At 41.7% G+C, this 16994-nt stretch overlaps 1 protein-coding gene across 1 annotated transcript in view; it reads right to left on the bottom strand.

The window, feature by feature from the left end:
* Positions 1-11395: 11395 nt before the first annotated feature.
* Positions 11396-16994, bottom strand: part of FAM117B (family with sequence similarity 117 member B) — a 92423-nt gene continuing 86824 nt past the window's right edge. The window contains exon 8 of the mRNA XM_077829740.1: positions 11396-16391. Within this exon, the coding sequence (XP_077685866.1) occupies positions 16079-16391 (313 nt within the window). The 3' untranslated portion in view covers positions 11396-16078. The remainder of the gene's footprint in view (positions 16392-16994) is intronic.

The raw sequence follows: 16994 nt of genomic DNA, 5'->3' as shown, positions 1-16994 counted from the left end.
GTGCGGGCTGAGGACCTTTTCTGATGCACATGCTTTTGCTGCACACCAAGGCCTTGTCTACACTAAAGGGAAAGGTCGATCTAAGCTACACAATTTGAGTTACGTGAATAGCGTAACTCAAATCGACGTAGCTTAGATCTACTTACCGCGGGGTCCACACTATGCCACGTCGACAGGAGATGCTCTCCTGTCGACTCCCCTTACTCTTCTCGATCAGGTGGAGTACAGGAGTCAACGAGAGAGAAATTGGCGGTCGATTTAGTGGGTCTTCACGAGACTCACTAAATCAACTACTGATGCATTGATCGCCACAGCGCTTATCCTCCAGTAAGCATAGACAAGCCCTTAGAGGCAAGAATTTACATACCTCTGTACGCAGAAGAGTTTTGTGTTAACACTGTTAGGGGCCTGCCTAGTTCCTACCACACATTGCATTGGGGAAGGTCTAGAATAGTTCTACATGGTCAAGGTAGATCTGGTGACCTTTCTTCTATTCAAAGTAGTCAAGGGATTTGGGGGCAGCAGGGAGGAGAAGGGAAGGGAAGGCAAGTAGTGTCCCAGTGGTAAACTTTCTTTGAAGTGCTGGTATGCTGGTTGGGGAACAAGAGCAAGGCGAGACTGGGAAACAGCTGAAGTCTGAGCCCAGGGTTGATAGCTGGGAGTAGAAGGTTGTGGAACTAGGGCCTGGGTACTGCTAATGAATTGGGAAGTGATAAGGCTTACTCGTACGTGGCAGTTCTACTCGGGGAGAGGGGAAGGGAACTGGAGAAAAGGTGTAGTGATGATATATACAGATGGAATAGAATTTCCTCAGGAGTCTTGGGCAATGCAGCCTTCACCTGAGTATTTCTTTCAACCGTTGAGGGAAATGGGCAATCAATGGACTCCCCAAAGGCCACTCTAGCTCTTATAACGTCTCCAGGAGTGATGGTTTCAGATAATATATAAAACTAATTGAAATTCTGGAAAGAGTAATTAAAATACAGAAATGAGGGGGAGGGGGAATTGTTCTCGTCACATGAAAAGAAAGCCCTTTCCCACCCCTCTGTTAAGCAATAGCAGAAAGGCAAGTCAGTCTCAGTTGTCCTGAGGACAATTTGTGTGTGGGGGGGGGGGGGGAGGGGAGGGGAAGAAAACTAACAGTAATGTAAATTTTCCTACCCAATAATTTCCTTTCTGCTAGCAGCATCTCCCACAGTTCTGTTACATCTGACATCAAAATTGTGCCACAGTTTCTCAGTTGAATGCAGTAGCCTTGGGCAGAATGAAGGAAAGATAATATCCTGGGAGACAACGAAAGGAGAGTTCACTCTGGGGAGAAGTGTCTGTGGAGTTCTCAGCACCACCTTATCCTGGAACATGCAGTAAGTTTCCTGCATAGATAAGGCTGCCACCTGGGATAATCACCTAACAGACCTAATGACCACCAATAAACACGTTTTGATGGAGAGATAGAATGCTGATACTGAAGGTTCATAGGGTTGAAGTAGTGAACTATTAGGGCTTTCAACACCAGTGGTAGGTCCCATTTTGGGAAGACTGACCTGACCACCAGTTTGGCCAATCTCACTATTGAACCTGGATACTTGGGGGTTCTTCACTGAGGAACACAAGGATCCTGCTACTAGAACGCTACTGAGAGCTGATACCTGGCTGAAGATCTTTGTCCACGCCTTCTTGGTGGAAGTCTGAAATAGCTGGGATCCCTGCACCTTACTGCAGTGTGCTCCTGGCACCAGATACTGACCTTGGCCCGGATGGAGGAGTAGGCTTTTAGTGTAGAGACTCTCCTGGATGAGAGCCAAATCTCTTATGACTGGAATAGAGGCAGAGTGTTGCTAACACTTCTTTTTCAATAGCCAGGCTGAGAGTGGACGTTGGTCTGGAAGGAGAAGAGGATCTGGAAAAGAATGTCTGGTCTCACTAGTAGCTGTGATATTGGTTCCAGTTTCAGCTCTATTGGGTCATAAAACCAGAGTCTCCTTGGCCAGTGCGGGATTATCACTATAATCACGGCTTGTTCCCACTTTGTCCGGATACTTTCCCTAGCAATGGGAAGGATAGGTATGTGCATACCAGGCCTTAGGGCCATTTGTGTGCTAGAGCATCTATTTTTCGGGTGTAGTTCTTTGGACTTTTTGGGTTCCTTTTGATTTGCTAACAGGTTGGCTGACTGCAGACCGAACCTCTGCGAGATCAGGTTGAAAACTTCTTGTTTCAGACATGATTCCAAGTTTTTGACTTTGCATCTGCTCAGCCAATCCACTTTTTGGTTCAGGTCTCCTTTTACGTGAAGTGCCATTAAGGAAGAAAGACTGTTCTTCACATCTGATTACGTGTATTGCTTCTGCATGTAGCATCAGGCTCCTTGTCCCTCCTTGGTTAAGCAACGTATGTGACACTGGTCGTCTTGTCAGACTGAACTAGGATGTGATTTCCCTCTAGGTGGCTCTGGACCCTCCATAGGTCCAGTTTAATAGCTCTCAATGCCAGGAGATTGGAGCCTTGGGAAGAGGAAACAGCATCAGATTCCTTGTGCTGTTTTAGGTCCCCTACCTGTCAGGGTGGCATTGGTTTTGAGAAGCAGAGGATCTGGAAGGTCTACGGGGAGGCCCTTGTGGACATACCCTAGAACTGTGCACCATCTTAAGGAGCAGAGTACCTGATTTGGGACCAGCACCTGATCTGTCATGCACTTGGGGAGTGGTCCCATACTTTGAGCAGGCAAGTCTGGACACATCCGAGGTGTGATCTTGTTGATGGAGTGATCCCAATGCATGATGCCAGGAAGCCCAGTAGCTGAAGACACCGAGCTAGGATATCATGCTCTTGGATAAGGGATCCTGGATCTTTTGGAACCTGTCAAGTGATGGGTAGATCTTCACCACCACGGTGCCCATGTCCACTTCCAGGTGAGTGATCCTTGTTGAAGGAATCAAAGAACTTTTTTGCTGTTTATTACTGGGCCACATGTCATAATTCCAGAATCTGAGTCATGGTGCTGTGCACTGAAGCCTGGATTGAGGCGCTTATTAGAATGATGTCCAGGAAGGGGTATAGGTGAGTGTGCGTGACGTGAACCTGGCTATGGTCACCCCAGGCATCTTTGTAAAGACACTGGGGGGCCAAGCAGAGACTGAAAGTGAGCTTTTGGTATTGTCAGTGATCTGTTCCATAAGCAAATCTCAGAAGCCTGCAATTACATGGATGTATGGGAATTTGGAAATAAGCATCTGCCAAATCCACTAAGGTCAGGAGGTTTCTTTGAGATAGGGAAGACACTGTAAAAATAGAGTCTTCATCCAACAGTTTGTTTCCCTCATTCGCTTGTTAAGCCTCTTGAGGTCAAGGATGACTGACCCTTCCACCCCTCCCCCCTTGGGTTTCTAGATAAGTAGAAGAACTGTGAGAACTTCTCTTATGAGGGAACCTCGTTCTATCGTTCCTATCTTCAGGAGATGAGAGATCTTGTTCCAGACCAGTTTGCATTGGTAGAGTTGCTGAGATGGGAGACTGGATGAAGAAGGGATAGGGTGAAGCCCGTATCTCCAGGGAGTAACCTTGAGTCACTGGCTTGTCTGTGGTTGATGCAGACCATTCCTCTGAGAAATGGGTGATTTTGCCTCTTCTGTTCAGATCTGGGTAGAGGCACTTGTTGTCTTAATGGGGTTTTGGAAGCTGTGGAGCCTCCTCTGGGGTTTCTGCTCGAGCCTACATCCCAAGACTTTTCCTTGGCAGGTCTGCTGGCCTTCCTCTGAGACTTTTGTGAGGAGCATCTTTGCCTGAAGTCAGGTTTTTATTTCCTTCTTAAAGCACTCAATGCAGAAGGTAGGGACTGTTTGTATTTTGCAGTATTTTCTGCCACTATCTTACCTAATTTTGCTCCAAAGAGGAGATATCCCACTGTAACATTACCCAGTGTACAATCTGGACTGATGGATAGCTGTGTCCCCTCAAAAATTCTCCAACCTATGGTGCCTTCTACACTGCTTCACTGTGAGAGCAACCACTCCTGGTCTGCCCACACACAGCTTCCAGCATGTAAATCACCCCCAGCTATACTGTATGAGTGGCGTAGGCTGCCAGCCACTCAGCAATTAGGTTCCAGAGCAACACCAGCAAATTCCCAGTCCCAGACTTCCCCCCAGAAATGTGCGTGTCAGGATGGTTTGTGTCTTTTAGGGCCCTAATGTCCCCCAGACAGGACATTGTATTTATCAGAAAAATGTGGCTGTGAGGGATACTCTGAGGGTGGTGGAAGAAGCCTCAAAATCCCTTCTGAGGGTGGCTTCCACTTTGCTGACTGTTGGGTCCTAGGGAAGAATTCCCCTTCTGAAGGGATAACCATGTTCTGAGCTAGGAATGCTGCTGCAGCATCAACTTTTGGTACTTCAGTAATAGCATACATTGGTTCTTGGAGCTTGTAGAAACTAAGGTCATACCTGTTAATGAGTTAATCTTTTTCAGGTTTTTCCCATTCCTCTCAGATGACATCCTCAAAGGAGGAATGCACAGGAACCGCTCTCTTGAGGGAGCATTTTGAGGGGAGATATTTGCTTCAAGGCTTATCCTCAGGAGCCTGCTCAGGTTGGATCTTAACCGTGGACACAACTTTTTTGCATGTTGCCACAAATTTCTCAGGGGGAGAATTTTTTCGTTGCATTTTTCCAAGTCCTGCTCATATTTGGGGTCCGAACTTCTCCCCCGAAAGAGGAGAGGTCTGCATTAGAGGATGAATATCTTCTGGGGATTTTGGAGTACTTTTTCTTCCCCTTCTTGAGAGTTTGGGGAGGGGGGGCAGGGAGGCTAGACTATTTGGTGTGTCCAAAAAGTCTTTATGGGCATGGGTGTCCAACTGTGGCCAGAGTGAGTACTTTTGCAGCTTGCCTTATGCAGACCCATTTTAAGACTTGTGGAGGAACTGGTAGCTCCTCAAGTGCTTTATCTTTACAGTCCTTTGTCATCCCAGAACTTACCCCCTGAGCCAGATGGATGAAGTCCTCCTCATCCTAGAGCAAAACAGGGAGATTCTCCTATCTCCTGGTCAGGTTTTTCTGTAGTAAAGTCATGCTTACTTGGGGCGGCGGCCTATCCAAATCAGAGCCTTGTGCCCAAGAGCATTAGGGTCGGCTAGCTGGGAACAGGCTGGGTATCATTCATCCTCTGCCAAGCCTGGAGAAGCTGCCTCACATATGGAACACCATTTGGATTTTGCCCTGTGCTTGCATGGCTGCTCTGCCATGCCTGAAAGGGGCAGAAGAACTCGGCAGAGAGGCCCTGCACGGGAGGCTCTGGGTAGCTGTACTGTGACCTTGGGGCTCAAGCCCCAGGCCAGGAAAGAGGAGAGGAGGCTTGAAACAAAAGAAACAAATGCTCACTCCTGTCTGAAAGTGGATAGAAAATAATAAAGGCGAAAGAAAAGGGTGGACCTTTGTGAACGGCCACTTGACTGCTGGCACCAGTGGGAGAAGGAGGTGTGGCCAGCTCGTGCTGTAAGCACAGCTTTGAGCCATCTCTGGAAACTGAAGTGCAGGACAGCAGCGCAGACAACAATTGTGGGAGACACAAGACTGCAGAAATTTCAGCTCCCAGCGAATGCTGTGCAACAAGACAGGCGTCATACAGTTACTTACACAGAGCTACCTACATTGGCTTTTACCAAGCACAGTAGAGTGGTCACATTTAAGAGTTTGTCAGTTCCCTTACATAGCTACATATTACCTCTGTATTTGCAGTTTTCCCTAGGCATGCCCCACAGCAACTATAGGGAACACTGCCAATATCAAGGAAATGGTATTTGGCTCCTAAAACCAAGTCAGAAAGTTCAAGTTTGACCATTGTATTACAGTACAACCATCTGCATTTGCAAATGCTGAGGACTATCAATACATAGCACCTGACTTGACTATAATAATGCAGAAAAAAGATCCAGCAAGTCAGTAATCTAATAGGCATAAGCACCACATGGAACCTACAAGGCTAATCCATGCATATCCAAGAAAAGCAAAATAGTTGGAAAATCCCAGTTTAAAAACCAAACAGAGAAAAAAAAACATGTAAGTTGCCTTACATCTTACAGCAATAATATTCAAGAGATATAAATGAGAACTAAATCAACACTACAAAGGTGAATTGCTATCACAATAGAAATATTCAAGAGTATTTAAATGCTACATTGCAAATGTTCCTTGGCAATGGGGATTGAAGAAACATGGCCTGAACCCAGATGATAAACTCAAAACGTGCAGAAAGTGAACTCATAATGTAAATACTCAATTCAATTACATCAAGTGGTTGATGCCTTATGGTGCTATAGGTTAGAAGCACTGTAGTAACACAGATGTTTAATTTGCACAACATGTAAGAGAAAATCCATAAGTTTCTGAAACAAAGCGAGTCCAGGATCAATCCCTGTTACACTGTAAGATGCTTTTGCATTTAATGAGTCACACTTCAGAAGGTTGTAGAGCAACTGCCTGGGGGTAGGAGAAAGCGCTTATTGCAGATCATTGGCCGGAGCCTGAGTTATACTTGCAGGCCTGATAATGACTTGCGGTGTAAATATTTCTGCCTACAAGGGGAAACTGACAGGCCTGAGACATTTCCTCATAGCTGACATCATCCTACCCCAGGTTTATCTTCACCATCTCAAACAATAAATTATGATTATTTAAATGGAGGAAATTAATACATTCTCTATTGTAAGTATATTGGGACAACACTCAATCTCAAGAATTAAAGAACTGTCTTCTTTGCAACCTGACTGGACAGGATCAATCTTTCCATTTCTTCTCTTCATACACTGCTAAAAACCCGTGCGAATTTGAAAGCACTCCCGATGGCCTGAGAAATTCCCCAAAAGATTTTAGTATAGTAACCTGCTTTTCATTAGTCACACAGGTAACAATCTGCCTTTTAAAAGCAACTCTGAACTTGAATGTCTTTTAGTTACTTCAACAGAAAAAAAACACACAAAACCAGTCTAGTAACATCCAATCTCATCAACAGTTTCCTAACAGTCATGAAGAGAGATCCCTTTTTCATTCTGTGAATTTGATTTATCCTAAGCAACTTGATTTTTATACAGCTTTCATTCTTACGCTTTTGACCCATAAGAAGAATAAGTGAAAATAATTTATTTGGTTTCTGCAATTTTGTAATATTTCCGAAGTCAACTGGATATCAGACAGATTTCTGAAATGCAAAGGAGGATCTGTTAAAAATAAAAGGGGAATAGTGAATCTTTTTTGTCTGTCGGATTCCTTCTAAACTTGTAGTGACTGGAGACAGATTAGTGAAGATTGGGGAATTATGGCACTGGTGTGTTGCTACAGTTAAGTACTCTTAGTGGTTGTTTAAACATTTGCTAGTCTTAATCTATGGCAATTTTACAGAAAATCTCTTACCTGAAGGCAGGTAACAAATTGGCAACATGGTCTCACTTCGTTGTTTTTGTTGTTGTCTGATGTCTCCTATAATTCTAACCATGCTGCAAGGCATGCAGTGTCATTTGTACTAGGAAAAAATGGCTAGGGTTATTTCTAAGGGTATCCAAAGACCATTAACCAACCACCAGGGAAAAACAAAACAAATATGACCAGCATTTAAAAAAATGCATTGAAACTAAAGAATTGTCTCCACTTGTTAAACACAGTATCCGCAATTGCATACAAGAACTCTACTGTAATAGTGGAAAGCCTGATTACTGTCCCATCATCCTGCTTACCTGAACTGATTTTACTTGGCAGGCAAAAATTGAAAAGATCAAGGGGCCAAATACTAATAGTATCATTGTCTCCGTATAGCAGCAAAGGTTAATAAAATATCCCAGAACCCAAACACTCTCTCCTTCATGCCACATATTCATCAAGGGGGGTACTCATGCATCACTTGTGCCTATTTCTGTAGGGCACTACCTATTTGATACTTGCCCCACGGGCCCACAGAATCCTTTGGCCCACCTCGACAGCAAATTGCAGGAAAGGCTTTTGCAACTTTGTCATAAGGCCCTTCTTTTTATGACAACACTTAAGAAAATGAGACAATTCCATTTTAAAACGGGGATTTCTGGTGAAGTAATGACACCAAGCTGAGAGACACCTTACTGCTGTCTAAAAGAGAGAAAAGCTCCGAGGGTTCTCCCAGGGACCCCATGTGGAGAATTAGAGAGGCCAGGCTGGGGTGAGAGAGTCTCCTGAAGTCTCTAAGTGGGCTGAAGACAAATCACATTTTAATAGGTCTCCTGCCTCAGGAGCCCTGATGAGCATTAGAAAAGTCAGGTTTCAGAGTAACAGCCGTGTTAGTCTGTATTCGCAAAAAGAAAAGGAGTACTTGTGGCACCTTAGAGACTAACCAATTTATTTGAGCATGAGCTTTCGTGAGCTACAGCTCACTTCATCGGATGAAGCTCACGAAAGCTCATGCTCAAATAAATTGGTTAGTCTCTAAGGTGCCACAAGTACTCCTTTTCTTTATTAGAAAAGTCAGTGATCTTCTTTTATTATTCTGAATTTCTGATTAGCAGCCTACTTATTTTTCTGTTCAATCTATTCACTTTATTTTTTAAAAGAAATCTAATACACTTGGAAACTCACCTTGATTTTACTCCTTGTGGGCATTTCCAGGAAAGCTTCAGTCTCGCTCCTCCATCCTGAGCTCACATATGGCTCAGGATGATTTGTCAGAAGGGAAAATGTTCTGGCCTTCTAATCAGAAAGGACCCACCCAGAGCAGGCAAATCTTAGCAATAATCAGTACTCTCACCTGACTTCATGGAAGTGAGCTACAGTTGCTCCCAGGCATAGGATGAGCACAGTTCCAGTCTTGCCGCTCTGCAGCGAAAGCCTCCTCCATAAGTAGGTCTGATCTGGGTGTGGGGAGATCAGCAAAACAAGCCAATTCTGTCTAAGGGGCTAAAAGGGTATTTAGGGAGGTTACGCAAAACAAATATGTTAAAAGGAAAAAACCCAGAACAGTATGGAGCTTGATTTGCAGGAAATGTCTGAGCAGCTTCTTCTGTAAGGCTGCCCTTGCTATAGGCCACCTAATTAGTAATGAAGTGCAGCTGCTTTAGTGAATTAGGTTTCTGAGGAATGCAGGTGTCCTCTTCTTTCCACTCATCCATTCAGGGAGCTATCTGCTGGAGCTCACCTCTCCAGTTCTCTAGATTGCTGTTATTTCCTTAAACAGGGTGGATCATAGGCATGAGGGGTGCCAAAGGGTCTATACAACCTATCAAATAGGTGGGAGAAATCACTCTTAATGTGTCTCTTTGAGGAAGTGGAGTGGGGCGGGGGTGGGGAAATAGGAGTGAGGATAACCCTACTGTCTTCCAACCTAATCTTCCCTATATCCTCCCTTTCTAAGCTTTCCTTTGAAAGGGCCATGCACAGGTGTGATGTAGCGAAAACATCCACCACCCTCAGGATAAGTAATGAAGCAAATGTGCAGGCCACCACAGCACAAACCCTTCTCAGCTGCCAAAACAACAACAAAAGGTAAAAAAGTAGCTGGAAATTTTATTACTTTATTGTAGGCAAATGCATCTATTCTAGATTTTGCATATTTTCAGTGCAAGAGTTCACAAATCAGAACTCAGATTCACGTTAGGCAAAAGTAGTATGGGCACAAATAGCATATCAAAGACAGAATAGTGTAAATCCAGAGTAACTCCATTTAACTCAATTGAGTTACTCCAGATTTACAACAGTGTAAACTCAGAAATAGGTCCTTCCAGCAGAATGTTCCTGGAAGACACCTCACTCACTCAGCTTACATGTAACAAAGCAATCTACAGCAGAACCTCAGTCATGAACACCTCGGAAATAGGGTGACCAGACGTCCCGATAAAATCGGGACTGTCCCGATATTTGTTTGTCCTGCATCCCGACTGATGTAAGGTCGGGACACCATTTGTCCCAATATTTTGCTTCAGCGGCACTTCGGCTTTTTTTTTTTTTTTTCCTTGGGGCGGCCCTGATGGGGGGCGGGTGAGCCTGTGGCTGCCCCCCTATGTGTCCCGATATTTTGTTCTTGTCATCTGGTCACCCTACTCGGGAATGAAGGTTGTTTGTAACTCTGAAATATTTGTAGCTGAACAAAATGTCATGGTTGTTCTTTCAAAAGTTTAGAACTGAACATTGACTTAATACAACTTTGAAACATTATTATGCAGAAGAAAAATGTCGTTCTCCCTTTTTTTTTTTTCTGTAGTTTATGTTTAACACAGTGCTGTACTGTATTTGCTTTTTTTCCCCCTGGTCTCTGCTACTGTCTGATTGCGTACTTCCAGTTCCCAATGAGGCCTATGGTTGACTGGTCAGTTTGTAACTCTGGTGTTCATAACTCTGAGGTTCTACTGTATCAGTACAATACATATGAGCTTCTCCACAAATTATCACTGTAACAGAGGAAAGAAATGACAGCTAACTAACATAGAAAATAAAACTGAAGGGCACTTTTGGATATCTTCTTACTGCTATCCTCCCAAATTACAGAATTTAATAAAAAGCAAGCATGTCACAAAGTGTAAAATCAAAATTATATTCTTGTTTAATTATCAATACAGATTAGACAAAGTGACTAAGGTTATTTTTGAAGCTGTGAATGCTTGCAGGATACATTTCCTATGAAGATCTGATTTGAAATGTTGACTGCAATTTTTGATTAACTACCTTTCTGCAATTCAGACAAATAGCTCAGCCCTACAAAAGCTGCTGCTTTGCCAAACATAAATCCTTTAGCAAAGTTGAAGTTCACAAAACTATGTGTAAAAGATAAAATGAGTCCAACAAAGCAGTAACAGGGTTTCATTTGTGTTTGAACCATTGCATGAAATATGGTTAATATTCTTTCCCTGTAACTATGCACATAAGCCAACATTTGCAAAACAATGTCTCTAAATTAAATTCCTAAATATACAGGGAACCTATATAACAGGAGTTTGATTTTTGGAGGAGCTAAGCACTCCCACATCCCATCTAAATCAATGGGAGCTGTGGGACCCTGCATTTTTAAAGTAAGTGCCCTGATTTTAGGTGCCTATGTACCCAGTTTTGAATATTGTGACTATAATCTCAGAAAAACTCTTTAACAGTAACGACAGTTAGCTCCTATGTCGTGCTTTTTCATCCATTTTGATTACGATGGATGATCCCTTTACTAACTTGAGTTTTATAAGAGAAAAACAACTTTGGTCCTGAGAGCTCTCAACTCCTGTTGAGTACAATAGGTGTCAAGGGCCTCTTGACTTCAGGACTGGATGAAGAGTCCCTGGTCCCCTAGCAACAATCATTTTGGGTTCCTATGGTCAGGCCCTTTATTTTTGGTCATTCATTGTTTATTGTGAAGGCAATAATTAAATGAAAACAAAGAATAAATGGAAACAACACACAAGCCCTGTTTTGGAGATATTTATTGAAAATGTGTGAATAAATTCTGGGCGGGTAGGACAAGTCTGAACGTTTGTTCAAGAAGAAATTTCTAGCAGACACAAGTCTCACATCAATCTATAAAAATAGAGGAAAAAGGCCCCAAACAAGACTAATATGTGCATTAAGAGACAGAGGTGGATCAAAATACCTGTGGGTACCCAAATATTACTGGTCTTTGCAACTACAAGTTACACATTTTATTTCCATGCAGTTTACCAGATCATATTTTTCCCCCCTAAAGTTTTTGTGAAAAAGATGACTGGTCTTCAGCAAGAGAGAAAATAAATCAGAAAGGGTAAAACCTTTTTGATACCACGGGCAGTGAACGGACATGAGGAAGTCACACCACATTATTTCAGAGATGGTGGTGGAAGGGGAAAAAAAAAAGAAAGAGCGTATTCTTGTAAGGGACTTTTGCATTACCATTTATTTGCTACTGATGACACCAATAGTAAAGCTAAATAAATCCTGAGATGGGGAAAGGCTAATGGATATCCCTAGTTGTTAATTTCCCACCTCGTTACCCAAATTTATTTCTTTTTTAATTACTCGTAACTCCTTGCCTGAAAAGCTTTCTTGGCAACTTTAACCCATTGGGAATAGGAATCAAAAGTGGTAAGTTGGGGCATAAGCACTGAGAAATGCTATACTTGCCGTAGGCCTAAAATTCGCCAGAATGATGTTTTTTCATGGGTTTGCTAACAGGTGCATAATGTTCACAATATTTTAACTTCCCTAGATACTACAAGGATGAGGGATATGTAAGTGCCTAGCCATACAGGCTCCTATATTCTCCAATAGGATCAACTTCTACAGTACTCTCCAATAATTTCAATGTTTTGAGATTGGTAAACCATAATTTAAAATAAACTAAAAGAGTAGCTTTGAGAGTAAATATTCTTGAACAACTGTTGGCTTTATGGAAATCTTAAAAAGTTAGCAAGTTTTGCTTCAATATTTTCTGTATTTTCCATCCTTTCTTCTTTACTGGGGTCACATGGATGAAAACAGGATTTTTCTTAAAAGTTAATACTCCTGGCATGTCATTCTTTTTTCTCTGACATCCCATTAAACTGTGATGTCACACATGGAATTATGGCATCAGGTGAGGAATAAGCAGCAGAAGCAAATGAAAGTTTAATGAGATCCTTTTATCCTGTGTCTTGAGTAAAGAAGGAAAAAAAACATTCTAATAGTTGCAGCTGCCAACCTAGAGCTGTATTACTACTACAATGGCACAGGCCTTTTATACTCTACAGAGCTTACGAACTCCACAGACACTGGACTGTTTTTAATGCTGGCAGAAAATAAGGCCAACATTTTCAAGTGTTCCCTAAGTTTGGATGCCTCACGTTCAGGATGTCCAGTTTAGGATACTGAGGGCCTGATTTTCAGCAGCAGTAAGCAATGAACCACCCACTGCTTTGAACTGTAGTTGGGAGTACTCAACACCTCAGAAAACCAAGTCCTAGGTGTATCAAGTTGTGAACCCATGCAAATGGTTACTGGACAATTTTTGACTAAATCATTAAGAATTAGAGAATTCAAAAGGTAGCTAGCCTTGTACACTAGTTTTCACTGGAGATAGGTATGTCAGAACTAATTTGAAGTCTTTATGTCATACCATATTTGAGATATGTATGGAACACCAAGCCCCCCCCTCCTCCCCAATTTCAAGAATTTAAAACCCCATACGCTATTCTAAGATCCATGTCTTTAAAAAGACCTATAAAACTTTACCAAATACCTCTATTCTGGAACAAGAAAGAGCATGAAAAATTTAAGGCTAAAGAAATTTTTTGCAAAAGTTGATCTTCAAATAGAAGCCATCTTACCACCTTAATATGAGTCATTGCTGTGGCATGTTCAAAAAATTTTAACATTAAAAAAGTCTAATTCAGTTTTGGGGTTTTTCAATTTTTATAAAAAACTATTTACATTTGGTTCCCAGTGGAGTAGCCCACTATTTTATATAGTACATTGTCTCATAATGCACTTCTATGTGAACTAACTAAATGAGGGGGTAATGCTCAACTATTACAATGATGGGTACTACAGAAAAATCTAAGATAAGCGATCCCATTTCCTATTTTCAAATATTCACTATGTTGAACAAAGACATTGGAATGCATTTGGACGGAGGACGGTTAATAACCCCAAGACTAAAAGTTTTATTATATGCTGACTTTAGCCCTTTGGTACTTAACTATCCAGTTAAGATCTTCTGACAAGCACCATGCTGTTTGGCATTAATGGCAGAAGCACTTTATCTACTACTATGAAAGAAGTAGAAATTAGTTTGGATGCCATACAAAAAGGCCCCTTGCCTAAGTATTCCCATCTTCCACAAAGCCAAAAATACCAGATTTTGTCCAAACCCTAACGCTGTTTAAACAAGCTACCATGATTTTTAAATATTTTAGAAAGACCACCTCTCTTAGGTGTCCACAGAATTTACTAGTAATGTCCCATTATTCCTAAAATGGTAATCTTTTATAATGTAGCTTTGATGAACTAACCACTACTATCTTATCAAACTCTCCTCTCCCCCAATTTTATTGGTGTGGACCAAATATGTTCATTCATGACCAAGTCCTCTTACTCACATGAGTAATCCCACTGATTTCAATGGGAATGAGTAAAGTGAGTAGGATTTGGTCCTCAATTAGTTAATTAATTTAACAGATCTAATAAACCTATAAATAACCACAATGGACTAAGTGGTGAAATTTGGTTATTAAGGAACTTTAAAAAGTGTGCTCATTATACCATAAATACAGCACTTGTGTAGGCTGGTGCATTTTACAGTTATTCTTTTAGTAGACTTATTGCTATATGTTATTATGTGGGATTTATAGGAACGACCCAATGTGCATCGTAAGTACATAGAAACTATTAGCTGCTAAGACACACAAGTATTTTTCCTGGCTCAGGTGTCTGCAACCAAATTCTTAGTGTGTTACACAAAGAACAAAACTATTACACTTGTGATATGGTTCTTAAAAAGATGTAATTACAAACAGGTGTGTGATTATGCAGCTGATCCATGGGAGTTGTTTGTATGTATGTAAGTCAATGAGAGCTGCACATATGCAGTGGGTGACTATTCAGACCCAGAGACTATACATTGTAACACCTACTTTGAAATGACTGAAGCCACCTCCCCAAAACAGGGCTCCTGTCAACTGATTTTTGTAACCTGAAGATACTTTGGTATTAAAGCACTTGCAGATGTTTGTACTGTGATATTTATCTAAAGACAAAAAATGCATTTCAGTACTCTGGGAGAAACCTCACTGCAGTCCCCGAACAAGCTCTGTTTGAACATCCCTCCCCATTTTCATTTTTTATTTCAACTGTCAAAGAACCACAGAGGCATAAAGGAAACTGGTAACAGCTGCAAACCAGAACCAGGTATTAACACATCCTCTCTTTGACACGCTCGACAATGTTGCTAGTCAAAAAGGTAGAACAGATCTGTTGCTGTTGACTGCTATGTAACAAATACCACGCCTAACAAACTACTACCCTCAACACACCCACAAAACAGCATTATGACAAGGACGAGGAACCATGCATAGCCATTTCAGTATCATGTGGCTAGGGTTTATAGTACAGTGATCGGCCACAACAGAGAAAATTTTGTGCCAAAAACTGATTCATGATTCAGACTGAATTACACAAGTAGCCAAGAGATCTCCCAAGAGCCAAGTGGCAGGTTTTGTTTTGGTGGGTTTTGTTTTTATTTGTTTTGGTGGAGGCAGGGAAGAGACATTTTTTAACCCAAACAAAAAGTGATTACGCTACTGGGACAAGTGCTCTAAAATGCTATTTTCTGCCCATGTAATTAAACGTACACAGGAATTCTATCTAGGGAGTAGGAGTTCAAGAACAATGTGGTTTACCAAAGCACAAACCTCTGATATAAAAAACAAATGCACATAACATACTAATAATGTTTTCTCTTTCCTTTTGTTTTACATTTTGTATGCATTCATTTAATTACTTTTGTTGGGGGTATGGACTGTTGAACAAGGTCACATGATGGAGACTGCTAAAGTATTTCAACAATCCTTTGGTCCCAGCAGCTGGAAAACAGCCGAGAAAAACGTACCACTCAAAGAAGGGAAAACAGTGGCTAGGAAAGTGTCTTTTGAACATCTTGCTATGTATCAGAAAATGCAAACTTGTTATAAAATGTTCATTTTCATACAAAAGATGGGTCTTGCAGTGCCATATGGTTACCTCTCCCTCTGCAGGTTACAGTGGTTGCTGGCATCAGCTGGCTCTCAAAATTGCTGTTTTTGTTGAAAAAAAGTCTGAAGGACACAAAGCATCACAATAACTGATCCGTCCAATGGCAAAGAATTGGTAACAGTCTTTGTTTTATCAGAGCTTGGGAAAAAAAAATGCAGGCGAGAAACTGAACGTGTGTCTTCACAAGCAGAGTACAGCACTGCTTCATCTGCTGCTTCCTCCCAGATTTCTCAGCATGCTACCAATATAGTCATTGAGATCAGGAGAATATGACTATGACAAAGCCATGAGCTGTTAAAATGAACAAACAGGTGTGACTAGTCACAACTAGTTTCAACAAGGTCTTCCTAGCAGTCTCTCCAGAACAATGCCTGCACAATGGAGACTCATCACTCAGCTTCTTCGATATGTCCTGATTGCTGGAGTATACAGGTCTGTGGTATTACTGTACTTGTTCCACGAGAGATCCGGTCTTGTTCAGTTGCAGACAGGGAGGCCATGGCAATGGGCTGTAGCAAATTAGGTGTCATGCCAGAGGAGACAGTCAGGCTATGAGTAGTGCCCTTGAGCGTAAGATCCGGTGTGGGAAGAAGTGGCTTGAGAATACTGACAAGGCAGAAAGCAGAGCCACTTTTAGGAATGAAATTCACTTTGTTCTTGTCAGGACAGTAGAAGGCTGGAATTTCATGCAATGGCTTTGGCCTGCACATAAAACACAAGACACAGAAAAATCAGATTCACTCTCTGGCAGAATCTTGAAAAGGTGACCTGTACATACTGTGACAAAAACCCAACAGATTTAGAATAAATTTGCAGCATGCCCACACAGCAAGAGCATTCATCACATAACCGACAGCATTTGTGACTTGGAGAAGAACTGAAGATCAAACACTTAAGTCCCACCTTGCAGACCTACTGTCTCCTGCTTCCCAAGATACACTATGGTATAACTATGGAAGTCTGCTCTAGACTACATCAGGCTTTTTAAGTGTGGTTCTACTCTGAAAAGTAATTCTGTTCAGAAGACATTGTGGGTTTCCATATGTGTTGTTTCTCAGACTCTGAATCACCTTTGCCTTATTTAGAAATAGATTTATTTACTTATTTTAACTGCCAGCCCTGCAAACTTCTCCTAGGTACTGAAATGAAAATCAAGCTGTGTTCTGATTTTTGCATGACTGTTACTATAGATTCTACCAAAAAAAGGAAGCTCAATTCAACCCAACTGAGCCTCTGCAACCTCAGGTCATCTGCAAATGTTACACACTTGTAATGGAAAGTAAAATACGGCCCCCAAACTAGTTA

The sequence above is a fragment of the Eretmochelys imbricata genome, chromosome 11 (genome assembly GCF_965152235.1).
Source record: "Eretmochelys imbricata isolate rEreImb1 chromosome 11, rEreImb1.hap1, whole genome shotgun sequence".
NCBI classification, from domain to species: domain Eukaryota; kingdom Metazoa; phylum Chordata; order Testudines; family Cheloniidae; genus Eretmochelys; species Eretmochelys imbricata.
Note: the sequence above shows the minus strand (reverse complement) of the source record. Positions and strands in the feature narration are given on the sequence as shown.